At 36.4% G+C, this 24,085-nt stretch overlaps 1 protein-coding gene across 2 annotated transcripts in view; it reads right to left on the reverse strand.

Moving 5' to 3' along the window:
- Positions 1 to 24,085, reverse strand: part of LOC111154249 (WD repeat domain 7) — a 364,619-nt gene that overhangs the window by 296,008 nt on the left and 44,526 nt on the right. Inside the window, exons 8-12 of one of the 2 annotated variants that reach the window (XM_022513750.1) lie at positions 23,896 to 24,041; positions 23,225 to 23,327; positions 20,332 to 20,464; positions 19,648 to 19,896; positions 18,633 to 18,853 (exon numbers count right to left, since the gene is read on the reverse strand). In XM_022513750.1, the coding sequence (XP_022369458.1) occupies positions 18,633 to 18,853; positions 19,648 to 19,896; positions 20,332 to 20,464; positions 23,225 to 23,327; positions 23,896 to 24,041 (852 nt within the window). Of the gene's footprint in view, positions 1 to 18,632; positions 18,854 to 19,647; positions 19,897 to 20,319; positions 20,465 to 23,224; positions 23,328 to 23,895; positions 24,042 to 24,085 lie in introns of both variants that reach the window. The other variant, XM_022513748.1, reaches the window with a different exon arrangement.

Raw genomic sequence — 24,085 nt, forward strand, 5'->3', positions numbered from 1 at the left:
AAGCAAATACCAAATAATAGCAAAGGATCTCCTTTTAAAAAGTAGACTATGTAGTTTTCTGAAGGGAAAAAATAACTGTAATTCAAAAACTTCTAGCTTTTCATTTCCACATGATGTACTCTAACACATATACTTACATAAACATACTTTGAAGAACAGTTCTATTCCTCTTTCACATAGTGCAATAAGGATGAAAATAGGCAAATGATGTATCCCATCCTCCCCACACACAAAATATTTGGTCGAAACTAAAAATGATCTATCATCCCTGTAAATGAAAATAAGCATCTGAAGAGTTAACGCTAGCTTTTGTAATAAGCAACAGTCTGGAAATAGCCAAAATAATCAAGACTGAAAACAAAACAAAACAATCAATATTGCTAAGCCCAAGAAAGCATAGTTATTAGAGGTACTTAACTCACAAGAAAAGATGGTTCTCTGCTTTTTAAATATGGATTAAAATAAATCTAATTTTTCTTCTTTCAAAAAAATGCTAGTCCAACTCGTGTGAAGAAAACTGGCCTAGAGTGGAAATAGCCCAATACAGTAAAACCTCATTAATTTTGATTCTACTAATTAATTGTGAGTTGATGGTTACCTTCACAGGCTGTGTGAAAACAAATTAATGGTATAAACAAAGCAAACGTCTCGCCTATTTAAATGTAAAAGGAAAAAAGACCATTCTCAAGCACCACTTTGGTATTAATTTTAATTCAAACAATGAACAGAGTAATGATAAATAATTCTCAGCTATCTGTTAAATGAAAGCACTTAAAAGATTTGCTAAAATGCAATTAACTTGGTTTCTTCTTATCTGTCCTCGAAATTATTAAAGAAGCACTTCTTAAAGAATATTTAATAACTCCTATCTCTGATTTAGACCCAGCTTCCCCACAAATGAATTGAATTACCACAATTCCTTTATTATTAAATTATTAAATTCCAGGGATCTTGGTTATTGAACATCTATTTCACCTACAATGACTGATTCCATAATTTGATTAATTCCATTCTACTTTACTTTGCTCCATTTTCAACCTGGAAAAAGTCACCTAAGTGTGACTTAACATCAAGGACACTGTAACGGGATAATGCAGAAGACATTTAAATTGTGTGATTAAAATAATACAACAAAAAATGTGAACCTTGTGCATTTATGCTACTGACTTTGATCCCACACCTATTCGTTAAAAAGACTTTGTGATGTATTCCCATTGTATATATATTTACAAATTATATAGGCACTCCTGTGCCAATATACCATGTACTTGTAAAACATGCACAAAAAATATATTTTAAGAGAACAACTCAGAGGGAGGCCTGCATGGATTAGTCAGTTAAGCGTCTGCTTTGGCTCAGGTCATGATCTCGGACTCCTGGGATTGAGCCACACTTCGGGCTCCCTTGCTTCTCCCTCTCCCACTGCCCCTCCCCACTACTCATGCTCTCTCAAATAAATAAACAGAATCTTTAATGTGTGTGTGTGTGTGTGTGTGTGTGTGTGTATACATACATACATATATAAAAAGAATGACTCGGGTGCCTGGGTGGCTCAGTCGGTTAAGCATTTGACTTCAGCTCAGGTCATGATCTCAGGGTCCTGGGACTGAGAACCCCACATCCGCACAGGGCTCCTTGCTCCATGGGGAAGTCTGCCTGTCTCTCTGCCCTCCCCCCAAGCTGCCCTCTACTTGTGGGCTCACTCACTCTCTCTCAAAAAATAAATAAAATTTAAAAAATAAAAAATAAGAATAAAAGAATGACTCAAAGCTTAAATAAACAAATTTAAGATGAAAGGAAGCACCTTCTTAAAATGTCTTACTAATGTTAATTATGTTAGCGCTAGGTAACAACTCAAAGCACAATATACAGCTTTAGAAAGATTTCATTGCTAATGACTGTTGGATGTAAATACATATTTCATACAATTATACATTTTTTGGCTGCCCTCCTGTCAGATGGACCAAATGATCACTGCCTGAAACCATAATGTAGCTGCTGTAAAGAGATTTAAGTTTCATTGGAAATCGGTTCCATCCTCGTTTTCTCTGCCCATTTTGTGGTGGCGGGTGAGGAAGCAGGCAAGGAGCACACCCGGTGAGAGCCACGCTGTGCCTCCTCTGGCTGGCAGGTCTGCTCTTCCCCCCCGGTGACACATGGCCACAGAACATAAGGAACAAGTGGGACTCCAGTATCCTACCGTCTACTACATGTTCACAGGTGCAATTTCTTAAGGTTAAAAAAAGGACATGAGCAAGAGCTTTAATATTTTATTCCTTTACCCCAATTAACTGTCTCACAGATTGCACTTCCCCAACCACTACCACCAACTGACTTAAGGAGTGAAACTCATGAGGGGCGCCTGGGTGGCTCAGTGGGTTAAAGCCTCTGCCATCAGCTTGGGTCATGATCCCAGGGTCCTGGTTTCAAGTCCCACATTGGGCTCTCTGCTCAGCAGGGAGCCTGCTTCCCTTCCTCTCTCTCTGCCTGCCTCTCTGCCTACTTGTGATCTGTCAAATAAATAAATAAAATCTTTTAAAAAATAAATAAATAAAAATAAAGAGTGAAACTCATGAATACCATCTAATATTTTGTGTTGTTATGGAACCCAGAATTTGTACAGCATGGACTGAGCATCCTATCAACTTAGCCAGTATTTTATAAGTGAAAATTATTCAAACTCATGCTCCAAATATGACTAATTCTGCCCTAGAAACAAAATGTAACAATGACATCAAAAATTAATTTAAAAGCAGAGGATAACAACAATAAACAATAGAATATTTAACAAAAACTGTATTTTCATTTGATGAAAAAAATTAAGATAACTGGCCAAGGAAAAGAAGGGAGATGAGGGACCAAAACATACATATTCCAGGACCAATTTTTCTTTCCTGATAATTCTGATCCCCAACCAGAGTCTCACTGAGTGTGCCAGTAAGTAATCCTCACAGTACATTAGTGCTGAGCAGCAGAATGCCACAAACTATCATAGAATCTGATAGAGTCAGAATATACCACCTAGGTCATCCAGCCTGACCTTATGCATTTTACAAGACTTCATTTTAAACCATTCCCAGAAACCTCTTATATAACCTGTTCCTAAACACCTGCCATGAATTACAGAAACTAGAGACAGCTAGTTTACCCCTTCCACTAGCTCTCTGGGGAGATGATTCTGCTTTCCAACAGTTCCCGATATAAATCACATACATACATTTTCCCTACTTTTGCTAATTTGTTTTCCAAATTAAATTCTTCTTTTTCTTCATATCATTTCAGGGTCAATCTCTTAACTGACCCCAAACAATTTTTCTCTTTGTGTATTCCCTAAATATATGATCACTAACTACTGTCTTTCCTTTTAAATATGCCCATCATTAGACAAGCTATAAATGACTGGCTTCTTTCAGTCGTAAATCAATCTTGCTATTCTCTTAATCATTCTTTCTCGTACTTCCCAGAACTCTTTATATGGAACATAAATGTGCAGTTAAGATGCATCATTCATGGGGCGCCTGGGTGGCTCGGTGGGTTGAAGCCTCTGCCTTCAGCTCCGGTCATGGTCTCAGGGTCCTGGGATCGAGCCCCGCATCGGGCTCTCTGCTCTGCGAGGAGCCTGCTTCCCTCTCTCTCTGCCTGCCTCTCTGCCTACTTGTGATCTCTCTCTGTCAAATAAATAAAAAATAAAATCTTTAAAAAAAAAAAAAAAGATGCATCATTCATCACTTTTAAATATTCTACCTGAAAAAAAAAAAGAGCCTAGGAATATTAATTTCATTTCCACATTTTCATGAAACAACTTAAGAAAATTTTTTTTCAGACATCCATAGCTTATCCTTCCTTTTTTTATTTTTTTTTTTTAAAGGAAAAAGAAAAGTAGAAGGTTGTTTCTTTAATGGCTGTTTTAGAAAAGAAGACCATGGAGTCTAACCAAAATACTTACCTTCTAATTGGTTACATTCTATATGAAGACTTTTAGAAACAAATTTTAATATCTTCACTCAGTCACTATATATAAAAGGTAATAAATAGTGGAGTAATTAGAATTCCATCTTTCTTCAACTGCTTCCTTATCAATTAAACAGCAAATAAAATATGAAGAATTTAATGTAAGACAGGCGCCTAGGTGGCTCAGTGGGTTAAACGCCTGACTCTCAATTTGGCTTAGGTCAAGATCTCAGGATCGTGAGAACAAGCCCTGTATCGGGCTCCACGCCGTGTGTGGAGCCTGCTTAAGATTCTCTCTCTTCTACTGCCCCTCCCCCATCTTGCTCTCTCTCTCTCTGCCTCTCTCTAAAAAAAAAGGTCCATCATTCTTCTTTCCTCACCCCACAAACAAATTTCTGATAAGTATGTTATTTGTTCTTAATCCAGCCACTGTTTTTTAACTAAATTTTATTATGTTTCTGGATGCAGAAAGATTCCAACCTTCAAAAATATGAAAGAAGCTACATAGAAAAAGGACAGATAACCTAAGAACGAGAAAATTTCAACAGAAAGCATATATGCTTAACATTTCAGTTAAGTTAGGCACTCACAGAAGTACTAAAATTCCCAAGAAAAACAAATAAGCAAAGGACAAAAGATGTCTCAAAAAAAAAAAATCACTAAATCTTCAAAGAAAAATTTCAGTATCTCTGGTAACCAAAGAAATGCAAATTCAAACAATAAGACACTCTTTCCATCTATCAATTTAGCCAAAGATTTTAGAAATTGTAATAGCAAACAAGCAACATTTATCAGGTTCTTACTTTGTGCTGGGTATTATTCTAAATACTTGGCTACATACCAAATGTTATAATTCATTAGAGTCCCACAACAACCCTCTGAGGTAGGCAGAATTATTATTTCCACTTTACAGATGAGGCAACTAAGGCATGGAAGTAAATACGTACTTCTTGTGCTAGCAAAGGGCAATGAGACAGGAACTGAGGGTAGAAAACAATTTGCTACTATACCTCAATCACCTTAAAAATGTTAATGCCTATTACACAAAAATTCTGAGGTTCTAATCTTAAAAAATTCATGGAATCTATCTAAGGGAATAATTGTAAGTTTTTTTAACTTAAAAAGATAAGTAATTTATGGACACTGGGGAGAGTATGTGCTATGGTGAGTGCTGTGAAGTGTGTAAACCTGGCAATTCACAGACCTGTACCCCTGGAGCTAATAATACATTCATTATATGTTAATAAAAAATTTTAAAAAGATAGTAAGTATTGTATTGTATAATACAGATTATCAAATTGGGAACAATTCGCATAACCAAAGTAGGAGAATTGCTAAGTAAATATGGTGTGCTCACATAAACATGGTATGTTTTACAATCATTAAATATTACTTTCATGAATAAGTATGACTTAGAAAAGTATCTGTTATGATATAAAATGAAGATAATGTGCTCAAATAACTCTATCTACAATATAATCATAAATATACAGTAAGTGGATTTTAAAGGCCATAGGAAAAGATATCAAATGTTAATTGTGGTTCTCTTGTATGTACAAGGATAACAGGTAACGTTTTACCTTCTTAGCAATCTCTTCTGTCAAACATTTTCACATTTCACATTTTCACAGTGTCTTATGTGTTAAACTTACAAAACTGCAATTAAAAACATGCTTTTTAAAAGCAAATAATGTATAATAAAGAAAAGGAGGTAAAAGGAGATTAAAACTAAAAAATTCCAGAGCTGAATTATCAAAGATGAAAACTAAAGGGAAAGTACAAGAGAACTGAGCAATGCACAGTTCTCTAAAGGAAAAGTAGAATACGGGAATTCAAAAGAATGGCTGTGTTTTGTTCTACAAAGTGAAAGATAAATATTCAATAAATTAGCAATTGAAAAGTTTAAGTATGCATCAAAGTCATATACTTACATAAATCAATAACGAAAACAACAGTCAAAATTTGGAGAAATACAGTTATTTTAAAATACATAATGACATCTACTAGGAGGCAGTACGCACGGTGGATAAGCACAGGACATCAAGTCGGACTACTTAGGACCAAATTCCAGCTCTGCCACCTGCTGACTGTGTGACGGAGGGAAGTTATTTAACCTCTCTGATCCTCATTTCTCTGTATAACGTGGTTAACAGCAATAACCACACCTCACGGAATTACTGTTTGAATTAAATGAAATGTGCACAAAGAAATTAGCACAGTGACTAACATATCATCCATACAAAAGATAACAGTAGCTAATATTATTTTTACCATTATTATGTCATTATACACCATAAAGTCTACCTTTTTAAGATGTAATTATATTTAGTTTCTGAAGAAGTTGCCAATATTCAGGTATCTGCCAAGAAATATGAAGATATTTATAATTCTTCGAGACATTCATTTTCCTTTTCAATATTTTCTCCTCACATTAATATCTCTGCTTTAATTTAATCTGAATAGTTCCACCTGCATAACCATCACTTTCACACAAATATTACCTTAAAGCTACATTAATAAAGTTAACACTCTTAACAATATGGCAATAAAATAATTCAGTCCAACAACCCAGTGACCACCTTCCATTGTTCTTGAGTATTTCCTCACACTGCTTTTCCACTGAGTTTACTTTATAATTTTTCACTTTGTGCCTTTAAAATATTAAAATGCTTTCTTGAATTCCACTTACATATTTATGGGCCTTAGAGACTGAGACGGTCAAATCTGCAGATTGAATATAATCGAAGTTCTTTTTAAGGAACTCACAAGTGCCCTTTTCCCTCTCTGCACCCCAGGAAGCTGTCCCCACTTATTGCCCAAACCCACACCCAAACCTTGGGCTACACACGTTCAAGGGTTAAGGTCTTCTGTCACAAAGGGCCTCCTTTCTTAGAGGGCAGTGACTTACGACTCCAAGTGGCTGCTGGTCCTGCCCTTTCCATTTTCTGCTGTCTCATTTAGAAAGGTGAAAGGCACTTATCTATCTGACCTAGTGACTTTTAATCTGCCTGCTTGGCCTCAACCTATTTACCCCAATTACACCTGTATCCTTACTAGAAATAAACATCGAATTTATACATCTGATATAACTATGAAATATCTTTTTTGCCTTCTCATGAAAATAAGTGGGTTAACAGATACTGATCCCACTTCTCCAAGCAGAGATACTGAAAGAGTATGTGTATCTCCTAGCAGTAAACTATTAGAATATATATGCTAAATACACATCTTTGTTTAACAAGGATGCTGGCTTGCTTTAAGTCTGTTATCAAAGAACATTAGAGAAACCTAACCTTCAGAGTCCACAATTAAGGAAGAAAGTTGTGCCTAGCCAATCATTTATGCCCAAGAAAAGCAGTAAGTAGAGTCAAACGTCCCCCTTGATCATCTGAGGTCATGCTGCCAAAGGCTTTGCACAGGTAATAGTCATACCCTTCTATAATCTGCCCCAAATTTTCCATTAGAAATGACACAGTTGGGGCCACTCAGACAAGTAAAAACACCAATGTACAGGCAGTGAGCAAGCAAAGAACATTACTCAAGAAGGACAATTTCTAGGGAATTAGTTGCCGATATCCTGAAAACTGTCTCCTGCAATAAAAAGATGCACAGACGGAAAGAGAAAGGGAACTCATCTCCAATTTGGGCAGATTCTAAAACCACCTGGCCATAGTTGGGAAACGAGGAAATGAAAAGCAGTTCCTGACACAGGAACAAAGTTTATCTATCATAAAGTCATTCCAAAGCTGGAAAGAATGAATACATTCCCCAGACTTAGACCTTTATCACCTAAATGAGAATGCAGGTAACTGCAAACAAATAATAAAATGGGGCGCTTAGGGAGCTCAGTCTGTAAGCATCCATTTTTGGCTCATATCATGATCCCAGGGTTCTGGGATCGAGTCCCAAGTCAGGCTCCCTGCTCAGCAAGGAGTGTGCTTCTCCCTCTCCTTCGGCCCCTACCCCCTGCTCGTGTGCACACGCTTTCTCTCCCTCTCAAATAAATACATAAAATCTTTAGATAATAATGATTAAATGAGTTCCTATTATAAGCTGGGCATGAGCTCCAAACTTAAAACTAACACTTGACAGAAGTAAAGTGCTAGAGCTTGCCCAAGCTTCACAAGGACTTCTAAAAGTCACCCCAAAATGAAGACACAGATTCAGGTCTGTTTGACTCTAAAGGTCCTGCTCTCCCTGATATGAACAACTGGGGGTTCATTGTTGTAGGCTCCACATGCCAACAGCAGAAAGTTTTCTCCAGCTACTTCGGAAAGTCTTCACCAATGTCTGAGAAAAAAACACGGATTATGACTAACAAAAAAAAATTAATGTACATTAACTGGCATTTTTTGTTCTTTTTAGTATACATTCTTCCTTTCTAATCTTGTAGCATTCCATTTTTGTTCCACTTTACTCGCTTGTCCAACCTCTCCTTGGAAGAACATCATGAACAGTTTACTTTGCAGGACAGTTTCATATTTTATTGTTCCTTCCAATACCCTCCCTAAGTAGGATAAAATAAAAAGTCCCAAAATGCTCTCACATACACCTAGCTTGCAGCACATACAAAACCATTACTCTGATCTCTTGGTCATTTTTTTCAAAGTAATGTACAAATATGTCACCTTCCTGCCAGTGTTTGCCATCGACAGTTTCAGCAGGTACTAATAAAAACAACTTAAGAAAAAAAAAATGGGGCGCCTGGGTGGCTTAGTGGGTTAAGCCTCTGCCTTCGGCTCAGGTCATAGTCCTGGGGTCCTGGGATCAAGTCCCGCATGGGGCTCTCTGCTCAGCGGGGAGCCTGCTTCCCCCCCACCACCCCTCTGCCTGCCTCTCTGCCTACTTGTGATCTCTCTCTCTCTCTGTCAAATAAATAAGTAGATAAAAATCTTTTAAAAAATTTAAAAAAAAGAACTTAAGGGCTACAGACTCCTCCACCAAACACACAGAAGGTTCCTCAACAAACAGAGTTTGTTCACATACCATAGGATTTTACACACACCCATAAAGCTAACATCACCCTTTTTGAAAGTCTCCCCAAACCACCCACAGCTGGCCTACTAAGTGGCCATTCTAGGACCTCCCTGTGCTTAAGGCAGTCCTGAGAAAGTGCTTCAATTCTACTCTGCTGCTTTATAACTGCATGTTTTCCAGCCTGGCTCCCTCATTAGGTGAAATTCTAACAAATAGGAACTAGGGGCGACTGGGTGGCTCAGTGGGTTAAAGCCTCTGCCTTCGGCTCAGGTCATGATCCCAGGAACCTGGGATCGAGCCGGCATTGGGCTCTCTGCTCAGTGGGGAGCCTGCTTCCTCCTCTCTCTCTCTCTCTCTCTCTCTCTCTGCCTCTCCGCCTACTTGTGAACTCTCTCTGTAAAATAAATAAATAAAATCTTTCAAACAAAAAAATAGGAACTATATCTTGTCAACTTCCAAATGAAGGTACCTGGAATACGGCAGACACTCAGATATTTGCTGAATGAATGACTATTCAAAAATACACTGCCGCTAACTGAGGAGTCATCTCAAAAACTCATTATTATTTTCTAACAATTTCTGCCACTTTAAGATAAATTTTTTCATTTAAAAATTGCTTTATGGTTAAGTTACTCAAGAAAAATTAGTCTTTATGTCATACTCTCTATGTCATACTATCTCTTCAGCTCAAAATAAAAAGTCAAATTAATCAACCACTTCATTCACAAAGTTTAGCACCAAATGACTTCTATTATTAAAACTAAACTCCAGGGGTGCCTGGGTTGGCTCAGGCATTAAGCATCTGCCTTCGGCTCAGGTCATGATTGAGGTCCTGGGATTGAGCCCCGCTTTCGGCTCCCTGCTCAGCGGGAAGCCTGCTCCTCCCTCTCCCACTCCCCCTGCTTGTGTTCCGTCTCTCTCACAGTGTCTGTCTCTCTGTTAAATAAATAAATAAAATCTTAAAAAAACAAAAACAAAAACCTAAACCTCATTCCCAATATAATCTTCTCTACTCCCAAGGATATGACTTCAGAGCTAAAAAAAAGCCTTTCCAAGATAGAAGAATATCTAAATCTCTAGTGTTTGGCACCATGTAAGCATCTCCTGAATAGAGGGCGGTCTTTCTCATTACTCTCAAAGGGACCACACACTGACAGTCTCTCGGTATATTACTGAATTTCTCAGCTTCCTACAGGAGAGACAGGGTGTATTATGATACCTGAATATATAAACATGATTCATAGCAGGAAAAATTAATTATTTATCTTGAAAAAATAAGACAGTGGTAAAAATTTGGAAAACATGAAATTATAAAGAATACAATGTAAGCCAACCAGAATGAACGGCCAATACAATGTTGATATATTAATACACTTGTGCTTTCAAAATGAAAATTGGTATTTTTCACTCATAGATACTCTGCATACAGCTACTTAAAAGCCCGAATATTAGCAAGACTTTAAAGAGTAAAGATGATGGAAAATTATGAGGGTAAATAGGTGGTAAAACCCTATCCTTCAGCTTTTAAAGGATAATTTAGCAATACCTACTCAAAAGACTTTAAAAATCAATATGCCTTTTTATACAGAAATTCCACATCTACAAATTTAAGAAATCATTTCAGATGTGCAAAAATATTTAGGTATACTAATTTATATTCTCACTATTGACAAGAGAAAAAAATTTTAAAGCAACATTCTAAAACTTCTGATAAAATTAAATAAGTTAACCCAATATCATTAAAAATGGTGTTGGAATACACTTAGTGACACGGAAAGATGACCAGAACATCTTTAGAAAATATTTGTGTTCTCTAAAGATAAACTCAAAATGGATGAAAGACTTAATGTGAGACAGGAGTCCATCAAAATCCTAGAGGAGAACACAGCAACCTCTTCAACCTCAGCTGCAACATCTTCTTGCTAGACACATCTCCAAAGGCAAGGGAAACAAAAGCAAAAATGAACTACTGGGACTTCAAGGTAAAAAGCTTCTGCACAGCAAAGGTCAACAAAACTAAAAGAAAACCTATGGAATGGGAGACATTCACAAATGACCTATCAGATAAAGGGCTAGTATCCAAGATCTATAAAGAACTTCTCAAACTCAACACCCAAAAAACAAAGAATCCAGTCAAGAAATGGGCAGAAGACAAGAACAGACAATTCTCCAAAGAAGAGATACAAATGGCCAATAGATACTTGAAAAAAAATGCTCCACATCACTTGGCCTCAGAAAATACAAATCAAAACCACAATGAGATAGCACCTCACACCACTCAGAATGGCTAAAATTAACAAGACAGCAAACAACAAATGTTGGTGAGGATGAAGAGAAAGGGGAACCCTCTTACACTGTTGATGGGGATGCAAACTGGTATAGCCACTCTGCAACACAGTATGAAGGTTCCTCAAGAAGTTAAAAATAGGGGTGCCTGGGTGGCTCAACGGGTCGAAGCCTCTGCCTTCGACTCGGGTCATGGTCCCAGGGTCCTGGGATCGAGCTCCGCATCGGGCTCTCTGCTCAGCAGGGAGCCTGCTTCCTCCTCTCTCTCTCTCTCTCTCTGCCTGCCTCTCTGCCTACTTGTGATCTCTGCCTGTCAAATAAATAAATAAAATCTTTAAAAAAAAAAAAAGAAGTTAAAAATAGAGCTACCCTACGACCCAGCAATTGCGCTACTAGGTATTTATCCCAAGGATACAAATGCAGCGATCCCAAGGGGCACCTGCACTCCAATGTTCTTAGCAGCAATGCCACAATAGAAAAACTGTAGAAAGAGCCGCGATGTCCACCGACAGATGAATGGATAAAAAGATGTGGTATGTATGTATGTGTGTGTGTACATATATATACACACATACACACACCCCCCAGACACAATGGAATATTAGCCATCAACATGGATGAACTGGAGGGTATTATGCTGAGCAAAGTAAGTCAAACAGAGAAAGACAATTATCATATGTTTCCACTCATTTGTGGAATATAAGAAACAGTGCAGAGGATCATAGGGCAAGGGAGGGAAAACAGAATGGGGAGTGATCAGAGAAGAGAAAAACCATGAGAGACTCTTAACTATAGGAAACAAACTGAGGGTTGCTAGAGGAGAGGTGGATGGGGGGATGGGTAACTGGGTGATGGACAGGAAGGAGGGCATGTGATGTGATGAACACTGGGTGTTAAAGGTAACTGATGAATTAATGAACTGAAACTAAACTGAAACTGAAACTAACTGAAACTAATGATACTGTAGGTTGGCTAATTGAATTTAAATTTTTAAAAAGTAAATATTTGTGTTCTCTATAACAAGTTATTTAATTAAAAAAGTAAAAATTAATTTCAAAAAGACAGTGCTGAATACATAAAAACATGAAAGTGGCCTCAAAATATAAGAGAATTAAATGTTAAAGGAAAAAAAGAGTAGAACATTATGTGCACTGTGATGTATTTTAGAAAAATGTTAGTTCTGCCTCCTGGTTTTGCTTGATTTGTACTGCCAAAGTTAACTCTGCTTGGCTTGAGGCCATGTCATAATTATAAACACTGTTTTTTAAATGTAACACTCAAATTAAATTAGTAACAAAAGCCCAAATTCAAAAAGGTGAGATAAGAGCTAATTCAGGCAAAAGCTTTAGGTACTTTTTTAAAAAGGACAATATATTAAAAAGAAACCTAATTTGTTAATTGTTCTTAATGGCTTTGAACATTAGCTATGCTAGCATACGTATAGCGACATACACCTTTCATGTTATCACATCTCTTATCTCTAAGAGCTGGGGATTAAACACTGTCAAGTGAAGGCACACACAGGTTAGATACCGGGCATTCCTGTTTTCATAAACCCATGCTGCCCCCTTCTGGATGCTTTTGGAGATTATGTGATAATACAAGTTTACTAAGATAATATAAATTAAAAGTAATCGTATTTAAAGTAATTTATTAAAGAAGTTAGCCTATTGCTCTTATAAAGAAATATATTATTGGTGCTAAATTTATTTGGAAACATTTTCCAAAAATTCCATTTTGAATAAAGTTCTACTAGCAGCACATAGCTGATAACCAGTCACCCATGCCAATGAGGGAAATAAATACAAATATATATTTATTAAAAGTAAATAAAATACTTAACAAAGTCATGTTTTTTGTTCTCTTTCATATGCATCCCCCCCATCCCCAAAGCGAAGGAGAATGTGAATTTGGTACTTACCTTTACAGTTCAATTTTGAAAATTTTACTATCTATGGTGCATCCATAAATACATAAGATGATACAATAAGATACCGTCTGTTTACATTTAGAAAACACACAAGTGCATACAGACGGTATCTTACTGTATCACACACACAAAGGTTCCGCGTCACAGGCGCAACCAGCCACTGCAAGTACTGTTCAACGAGGAAACGTGGAGAGTTCCACGCAAAAACATCAGGACCATTCTACAGGTAGGAAACACTCTACTGGGTCACTAGTGGTATTTTTTAATTTCTGCATTTTCATGCCTGTCAATAATCTCTGTTTGGTTTATTAGGGAAAATGTTTTTTAAAGCATTTCTGACATTTTAAAATTATTTTCTTAGTACCTTTTTTTTTTTTTTTTTTTTTTTACAAAGTCTGGTTTCTTTCTCTGAAATTAAAATATGTGGAAATGGATCTTGGAGAGTAGAATCCCTCATACTGGAAGCTATTGTAAAAAAAAAAAAAAAAGAATGATGAATAAGAAGGGAAGCTGGCAGGAGCTGAAGGGAAGAGGGCAGATCATTCTCAGTTGGAAGTACTAATCCTAATGCCAGAGTCTTGGAGGCAGTTTCCTGCTGCAGCATTCCAGAAGCCTTAGGAAATCTGCCCTCCCTTTCAAGAGCTCTCTTCTGCAAATTCCCTGGGGATTTGGTGCAGGCTTTGGCCTCCCCTAGCCTCCGGTTCAGATTTTGGATATTCACCAAAGCCTACCTCTGACAGCTACCCAAATCTGAAAAGCATTCTATCTCTAACCACTCTACTTAAATTTCTCAGTTATTAGAATAAGATTCAGTTCAAGTGCAACACTTCTAAAGCATTAAAACATTCTAGCATTGAAAATCTCTGCAGGATTCCAAGATGAGTTAAGAGAATCACACAGTTGGAGAACAGGTGGGAAGGGAGACTTGCTTTTCACTAAGAAGATTTAATACCTCTTGCATTTTATATGCCTATTTATGAAATATTTTAAGATACTACAGTAATATTCTCAGTGTAGATGAAAAGTTAAAATTTAAAAACTCAAAATTTTAGCAAGCCCATTTTAAAAACAGATTTTCCTAAAAAGTCTTCTATATGAGTATTTAAAGTGGCAATCTAATTTTAGTAATAATAGTAGTAAGAGTAATAATATAAGGATTCTACTTTAAATTTGAATCCTATTCAAACTGCCTCAGAGCTTTAACTTCTGAATAGCAATACAGAAGGTGAAAAACACTCTTTTAAAAACAATAAACACAACTTGGAATGACAAACAAAAATGGTATAGAACTGTATGCTATGTTGTATAATTCAGATACTATTTAAGTCATTTCACTTCAGTCTCCTTCCAGATGTACTTTTCATATGTATATACAGCACACATATATGTTCTCTTTCATATATACACAGTACACGTAGATGTATCTTTTCTGTGTACTCACGGCACATGCATATATGCCTTTCATGTGTACATACAGCACGTATGTATACACACTGTCCATGTGTACACACAGCACAGGCATATGTACCTTTTGCATGTTGGTACAGCATGTGTATATGTATCTCTTGTGTGTATGTACAGCACATGAGTATGTTTCATTCACGTGTATATACAGTACAGGTACATGTATCATTCACCTGCATGTAGGATACATTTTGTTTCATCAAGAAACCAAACCACCAAAAAGGAAAAAAAAAACCTCAAACTGAAGTTTTTCCTTTTACATTCAATAACCTGAAGAAGAAACAGAAATGGCAAATAACCTAATATTAAAGATCTCAAAATTACAAGTTTCAACATCCCTCCTGAAGTCAAAACACACAGGTAGTCAAAGCTCACAGCATTTTTTGAGTAGTTTCCCAAAGTTCTCCGTTTCTCTGAGTACCTAGAAGATGCCCCTCCCCTTATCCTTCACAGCATGTTGTTAGTATCTCTCCTTTACCTTTATATAAGGTAGGCCTTGTAGGAGACTAACAACATTTGCCTGATCCTCCTCCTAAAACACAAGGTTATATTTCTGGGAAGACTTAAACACATGTGGCAGATGGTAATACTGCCCCCAGAAGCTTTCTGAATTGCTCGCAATAATCCTTCAGCACTATACAACCCTGAATTACTTCAACAGTCCATATCTTAAAGGATACCTTCAGAAAAATTTTAACATTATTATATTTTAATTATTTAAAATAATCTATATCGGGGCGCCTGGGTGGCTCAGTGTGTTAAAGCTTCTGCCTTCGGCTCAGGTTATGGTCTCAGGGTCCTGGGATGGAGCCCCGCATCGGGCTCTCTGCTCGGCGGGGAGCCTGCTTCCCCCTCTCTCTCTGCCTGCCTCTCTGCCTACTTGTGATCTCTGTCAAATGAATAAATAAAATCTTTAAAATAAAATAAAATAATCTATAATATATAAAATATCTCAGTTATCGAGACTACTTGGTGAATCTAACTCAATTTCAAAGCGCTCTGCCTACTAAATGGACTTTTACCATTTTGGAAAAAAAATATGTAAATCCATCTAAAAAAAGAAAAACAAAAAAGCCTTCAATGTAAAATAAAAACAATCTGTTCAATTTAAGTACTCTACACAATACTGTAGCTAGGCAGTTTTTATCATCTATGTCAAATTTTTAAATACTTAAAACTCCCATTAATAAAAGAATACTGAAATCATTTACTAAAAATAAAGTATACAGAAGCACTGCACCAGGCAACAAATTGATGCTATGTTATAGCAAGAATACGGAAAGGTTTTTTGGTTAAAAAGATACTAACATGGGATAAAAATGATGGGAGTGGAGAAAGAAAGGATGACAAACACTAAAATGCAGGGAAGGAAGCGCATGTCCCTGGTCCGCTGAGACATGTATACGGAGTTGTGAAGGGGCGTACCGTCTGCCTCAGAGCTGCCCGCAGCATCTTTCTACCTACAAATAAGATCTCATTCCTTCTTTACCGTCTCCCTAAGACATGACGATCCGCTTAGTATTTAAAACCTTTTGTATGTTGGTAGGTAAACATGAAAATGATTACAAAATAAAGGAAAAATCATCAACCTTCTACATGTTTGATTATAATTTAAGTAAATTTTAAAACACAACTAATATTCCTCTGTTTTAGGACATCTTTTCCTGAAAAAAAAAAAAAATCTACAAGTCAAAACTCACCCTTCTGATTCTAAGATAAAAACCAAAACTCTGTTCTAATCCAAAAAGCAGACAACATTTTGATATTTATCTTTAATCACTGTGTTTGGTAAATACTTATAATCTTCCAATGACCAGATCACAACTTTAAAAAATATTTTCTGCTAAAAGAAAATGGTACTAGATCAATTTATGAGAGGGACAACCCAAGCACTGAATGCTTTATATGTCATTAACTCTAACCTCAGCAAGACAGTCATTTGCTAGACATTTAGCAAATATCAAATTCTTAGCTTTTTATTAATCATTTAGGCTCTTTGACATTCAGGCACATTACTTGATGCCCCTAAAACCACCAACTAAATGAAAAGGTTATTAACCAGGCAGTCACTACTTGTTAAATCATCACAAAGCAAATAGCAACTTTGTCTTAGCTGTTGTTAGGTTTTGGGTTTTTTTTGTTTGTTTTGGGTTTTTTTGCAAGAGAGTGAAAGAGAGAGAGCAAGTGAGCATGAGAGGGGAAGGGAGGGGGAGAAGCAGTCTCCCCACTGAGCAGGGAGTCCAAGGCAGGACTCGATCCCAGGACCCTGTGATCATGACCTGAGCCAAAGGCAGATGCTTAACCCACTGAGCCACCCATACTTTTGGATGTCAATTAAAAAGAAGAGACTCTCGGGGCGCCTGGGTGGCTCCGTGGGTTAAAAAGCCTCTGCCTTCGGCTCGGGTCATGATCCCAGGGTCCTGGGATCGAGCCCCAAATCAGGCTCTCTGCTCAGCAGGGAGCCTGCTTCCTCCTATCTCTCTGCCTGCTTCTCTGCCTACTTGTGATCTCTGTCTGTCAAATAAATAAATAAAATCTTTAAAAAATAATAATAATAATAAAAAAAAAATAATAAAAAGAAGAGAATCTCTACCATTAAATCTATACGTCGTTGGTTATTTTCCAAATACCAGACTTCCTTGTCTGTGTCTTCCTCCTATTAGCCAGGCAACTAGCACCTGGGTCAGTTCCTTGTCCACTCAGGAGCCCATTCCCTATGTAGCTGCATGTGTGTGCTAGGTACCTTTTCTTCTTCTTTTTCTCCTTCTTTCTTTCCTTATTGTATTGTATTACATTAGTCACCATACAGAACAGCATTAGTTTTTGATGTAGTGTTCCATAATTCATTGTTTGCATACACTAAGTACTTTTTTACTCACTAATGCATTTCTAAATGCAACCAGTCAAAAAAAAATCATTATATTATATATCCACTTGAAGTTTTTTTTTTTCCTTTCCCTAAAGATTTCATTTTATTTTACAGAGAGAAAGAGTGCAGAAGCAGGGGGAATGGCAGGCAGAGGTAGAGGAAGAAGCAGACACCCACTAAGTGGGATGTGGGGCCCGATCCCAGGACCCTAAGATCATGACTGAGCTGAAGGCAGGCCACTTAACCGACTGAGCTACCCAGGCACCCCTCCACTTGAAGTTTTTAAAAAAGAAACCAGAGAATGCTCTCATACAAACATACAAGCTAAAAAAAAAAGTATATACTAATGTAGATTTAAAGAGAAAACATGATCTTATATAAACCACTCTAAACTTTACTTTTAGTTATATTTATAATTTAAAATATATTTCTTTAAAATTTTATATAACGGGGCGCCTGGGTGGCTCAGTGAGTTAAAGCCTCTGCCTTCGCCTCAGGTCATGATCCCAGGGTCCTGGGATCGAGCCCCACGTCGGGCTCTCTGCTCTGCAGGGAGCCTGCTTCCTCCTCTCTCTCTCTCTCTGCCTGCCTCTCTGCCTACTTATGATCTCTGTCAAATAAATAAATAAAATCTTAAAAAAATTTTTTTTATGTAACAACAAAAATCTGGGATGAAAATTCTCATGCTTCACTATAGGGCCTAACTACTGTACAATGAAGCTCAGCATAGATTTTAACAGTGCTGTAACTCACAAGCGCCATTATGATGATATCCGTTTCATGAAAACAGACAGAAGATTGGTTGTTTAAATAAACACATAGCAACTGTTACAGTGATGGAGATAAGAATCTAACAAACAATTTGAAAAGGAAGGAATAAGAAAGAAGGAAGAGAATGATTAAAAACAAGCCATACTATTTAGAAGTAACAGGAAAAAATAATGTGCATCTTCTATTTCTGTGCCCAAGAGTAAATAACTATAATTCTGCTTAAATATTATATATTAACATTATCCAATTTTAAAATTGAAAGGGTTTTGTTAATTCTTTCATCACATTTTCCTTAAGTTACTCTTAAGTTACTCTAGATTCTACTCCTAATAGCAATATAACTCAGGGCTACCACAATAAAATAATCTTTTAGTATCAACTTACACTACAGTTTTCAGGTGGAACTAGAAGTTGAGTAATCTCACCACCATGCACACAGAAGATATGTTTCATTTCTCCAGAAAATATGTCCCAAATTATGACGGAAAAATCCACGCCTCCAGATATCAGGTATCGTTGGTCATAACGAGCTGAGACCTGATGAGGATACAGCAAACATGTGACCTTGTTCCGATGACCGCGAAGTGTTCTGTGAGGTGGCCAACCTGTGAATGAGGTTTTGGATTAAAATGGGAAAATTAAAGTCTTACAAAATTTCAACAAATAAAAGCAAACATGAATTGTCAGAATAGCTATAAATTTTATCATCAAAAAAACTTCTAACTTTATCTTCTAAAATACTCTGTCCTATACAGTAGCTATTAGCCACGTAAGGCTGCTGAGCATGTGAAGCATAGCTAGGGCAGACTCATATGTGCTGGAAAATACAGAGGCGATTCCAGAGATTTAGCACAAACAAGTAAGTAACATATCTCATCTGTAATTTTTTATATTGACTGCCATTGATTTTATATTGTAAAATTGAAATTTTTTCAATTCTACAAGTTGAAATGAAAATACTTTTGCTATATTGGTTATATAAAACAGATTATTAAAATTAATTTCATCTTCATTCTTTACTAATGTGAATATAGAAAATCACATACTCTTATATATACATATTTCTACCGGACAGCACTGTTTTAAAAGATTGGAAGTTTTACTGTTAACGTGGTTATTACTTAGTAAGCTATAGAGATAACTAACAATAAATGAAACTATTAACATACACCAAGAGGTAAAATCAGATACTTCATCACTATACAGTCATTACATGGTATGTATTCTAATAATAGGTACTAAGTATTTCTTACCTGCACTGGCATTAAATTCTACCAACTCTTAGCACACTAACAACTAAGCTGATTCATTGTACTTGTTACAAAGAGGGAAAACACTGTCAATATCATGGTTACAGAGTTCGCAGAACACTTTAGACATTGGTAGATCTTCAGTATACCTCTTCGGAGCATGTGTTCCCCTTGCAGCAGCTGTACTATGGCTGTCTGTGTGGCAGGTACAATAATGATGCTTCCATCCTCACGGCCACAAACAAGTCGTCCATGTGCTGGTATGTACACACTTGCGGTTACTTTAAGAGGCTCATTACTATTGGGAATCACACTCAGCTGATCTATAATTCCAGCAGGACAAGGATTCAGTTTATCAAATGCCTCTTGCAAGCTAATAGAAGTTGTCATTTTCAGCTCTGTGGAGGTTTGTTATGTATCCAAAAAAAAAAAAAAATTGTCCATGTTAGAAAAAAATTAGACATTAAAATAAATGTACTTAGAGTTGATTCAGTAATATATATCAAAGAACGGTAACTGTGATAAAACTGTAATTCTAGGGGCGCCTAGGTGGCTCATTGGGTTACGCCTCTGCCTTCAGCTCAGGTCATAATCTCGGGGTCCTGGGATCCAGCCGCACATCAGGCTCCCTGCTTCCCCCTCTCTACCTATTCTCCACCTACTTGTGATCTCTGTCAAATAAATAAATAAAATCTTTAAAAAAAAAACTATAATTCTAAGAAGAATAAAATGACGCATACACTATGAATTTATTATGCAGTGGTTAGTATTTAGGTTGTTAAATTAAAAGAACTGAGAAATTGCTGCACGTGATTTATTACTGTCTTCTTTACCTTCCTGTTTATCAGGTGTGTCTGATATGTTCCAAATATTCAATCTTCCTGAAGAATCACCCTGAATTAATAGTTTATGGAGGTGTTCCTTGAATCCACAGAAGAATCGAGTAACAGGAGGACAAATCAGCAACTGCCAAAGGAAAAAAAAAATTGGTCAAATATTTGTAGCTGGTCTTTTTTTTTTTTTTTTTTTTTTTAAGGGAATCTCTATACCCAACATGGGGCTTGAACTCATTATCCTGAGATCAAGAATCACATGCTCTACCAACTAAGCCATCCAGGAATCCCTTCTACTAATCAAAATATTTCACATATTAACATTTTTTTTTCAGATAAGGATGTTAAGTGCTTTGCCTCAGAACCAGAGTAAAAAAAAAGTATTTATAGCATGAGTCTTCAACAATAGCTTAATGTAATTTTATAGATTAATTATATATCAGCTAATATTCAAGTCCAATAAAATACAAACATACAAAGAAATGAAAACTACATTTATAGTCTTTCTCTAAAATTAGTATTTATATTTTTTCTCTACATTAGAAAAACTGATCACTCACCACAACAGTGCAATTTATTTAACTGTCTCCTATCAATTAATACAAAGATATACCACTCTTTACCAAAAAGAAAAGTCTCCACTTTAAAGGTCAAAAGGGGAGAACTCGCTAATCCTAGCTTTTTGTCCATCACTGATTAGTAACTAAGAGTAGCAGGAAAATTAAAACTACCAAGACTGTACAAGTAGAAGACTCCATTTTTTTAAAGCAGTACATTTTCAACTAATAGCATGACATTTTACTTGGTCACATTTACATAATCAATTTGAACCTAGCCTGACATATTAACTATAAACCACTAGGAACAAAACCATTCATTAGGCTCTTATGATTACTTTTTTTTTTATTACTTTTTTTTAAAACAATTTTTTTTTCTGATTTTATGCCTTCAGTGAGATCACTTATTTGAAAATACTAAATAGGGGTGGGCTCATAAAATTAAAGTTTAGATTATCAATTCACAAATACTTGAATATTAAAGCATAGAATCTTATCTTGAAAAGCAGAAAAAAAATTTCAGTTATGACAACTATAGTTAAAAACCTACTTACTGTATTTAGTGTTAGTATTCCTAAAAATCATTGGCCTATAGAAACAATACATATTAAGTATAATCAATTATGTGATTTAACTTAAAGTCAAAAAATTACTGAATGTTGTAACCGATAAACAACATCCCTAACATGGAGAAGTTGCTGCAGCAGCTACAATAACCAATACTCCGCATTCCACAGTGTGAGTATCTCACATGTCTCTTAACTTAAAACATACTGGGGATATGGTGAGTGCTGTGAAGTGTGTAAACCTGGCGATTCACAGACCTATACCCCTGGGGATAAAAAGATATTATATGTTTAAAAAAATAAAATTTAAAAAAAAAACAAAAACAACAACAAAAAAATTTAATTAATTAATTAATTAATTAATATTCTGCTAAAAATTAAAAAAAAACATACTGGGGAGGTGGTATTTTAAAAAACATAGTATGTACATTGTTTGGCTTTGTTGTTTGTTTGTTTTTAAAGATTTTATTTATTTATTTGACAGAGAGAGATCACAAGTAGACTGAGAGGCAGGCAGAGAGAGAGAGAGAAGCAGGCTCCCCGCCGAGCAGAGAGCCCGATGCGGGGCTCGATCCCAGGACCCTGAGATCATGACCTGAGCCAAAGGCAGAGGCTTAACCCACTGAGCCACCCAGGCGCCCATTTTGCTGTTTTCTCTATGTTTTTTTGTACAAGTCGTTATCCTTTAGTTCACCTGGAAGTGACTATGTGGCTGGAGAGAAGGGGGCATTCAAGTTAGAGGAGAATGAAGGATAGGTTATAGAGCATCTTAACTGTACAGAGATGTATAAATTCTGCAAACTCAAAATATTGAAAAAAGAAATTTCCTTCCCCTCAACATCCCTTCACATGAAGATGTAATTGCCACTGCACTTCCATTTTAAATTGATATTAAGTAGGTTTTTAGAAATCAGGGGCATCTGGGTGGCTCAGTCGATTAAGCACCTGCCTTCAGCTCTCATCATGATCTGGGGGTCCTGGGATTAAGTCCCATGTCAGGCTCCCTGCTCCGGCTCTCTCACTCATTCACTGTCTCAAATAAATAAATAAAATCTTAAAAAAAAAAAAAGAAATCGTAATAAACTTTGGTTTTTATAGAGAAAAAATTTCTTTTATCCTTTATTTCTAATGCCTGATAATTTAAAAAACTATATGATTGTTGGGGCGCCTGGGTGGCTCAGTGGGTTAAACCTCTGCCTTCAGCTCAGGTCATGATCTCAGGGTTCTGGGATCGAGCCCCACATCAGGCTCTCTGCTCAGCAGGGAGCCTGCTTCCTCCTCTCTCTCTGCCTGCTTCTCTGCCTACTTGTGATCTCTGTCTGCCAAATAAACAAATAAACAACCAAAAAAACCCCACTATATGATTTTGGAGATATACTGCAATGCCTTATCCAAGTAATGAACTATTACTAATCAGCAGTATTCCTTGATTATCTCTGCCCTCCTAAAATTATACCTGTCACTATGTTTACAACTGCATGATAACGTAAATTTATGCCATCAATCTTTTATCAAAAAGTCATTTATTCTATGTAATCAGTATAAGATCATCTGTATTTTTAGAGAAATGTGAACACCAAAAGCAGGTATAATTAAGATATGCAAATTTTAGAACTGTGCTTATAAATGACCGTATCAAAATGTTTTATTACATTTAACACAATGCTCTGAATCTTTCAAATTCTTAGCAACCAAAAGACACTGACAGATACAGTTGTGAAAAATTTTCAATGTCAGTATCAATTATCAATGAGACCTGAAGAACTTTACCCCTTTATCTGTTCGATCCAAGAGGCTATGTTGTACAGGAGGAATTAAGTTTTCAACTACTTTCCCCACATCACTGCGGAATGAATCACTAGCTGGAAGGCAACTGAAAATGAGGAAAATATAACATCCAATTAAAATACTGGCATCAAATATTTTATCATACCATATGAGGAGGATTTTTGGACAATAGACAAAATACGGATTTTCAAATTAGAGTTAATTTAATGTAGGCATTACTATCATTAATTACCCAACTTCAAAATTAAAAAAAATAAATAAAATACCCTACTTCAAATAAAGAGCCACCTAATTTTTGTACTTAGAAGTTACACTAGAATTATAAATCTAACTTAAGAAAACCTTAAGAAACTCTTGGTCTCAGGAAACAAACGGGAAGTTGCTGGAGTGGAAGGGGGTGGGAAGGATGGAGTGGCAGGGTGATGGACACTGGGGAGGGTATGTGCGATGGTGAGCGCTGTGAATTGTGTAAGACTGATGAATCACAGACCTGTACCCCTGAAACAAATAATACATTATATGTTACTAAAAAAATGTTCTGAAGTTTTTTACCTAAATCATTTATATTTTAAACATTTTCATACATCTGAGTTATGCCCTGAATTCAGACTCTTTGCTTTGACTAAAGTCCTAACTTATTATTGATTGAATACCTGGCAGGTAGTTTGTAAATATAACTTTGTCCATTTTCAGTCCAAATGATGACTTTATCTGCTGACACAAAGTCACCTCCAGTCCACGTTTGTCCATTTTCACTAGGACCTGAACACAGCAAGGAATAGTCTCCAGCATCAAATACCTACAAGGAACAAGAAATTCCCAATCTAATCCATGTTGGTGTCA

This window comes from Enhydra lutris, unplaced genomic scaffold, assembly GCF_002288905.1.
Source record: "Enhydra lutris kenyoni isolate GAN:26980312 unplaced genomic scaffold, ASM228890v2 scaffoldscaffold36, whole genome shotgun sequence".
Taxonomy (NCBI): domain Eukaryota; kingdom Metazoa; phylum Chordata; class Mammalia; order Carnivora; family Mustelidae; genus Enhydra; species Enhydra lutris.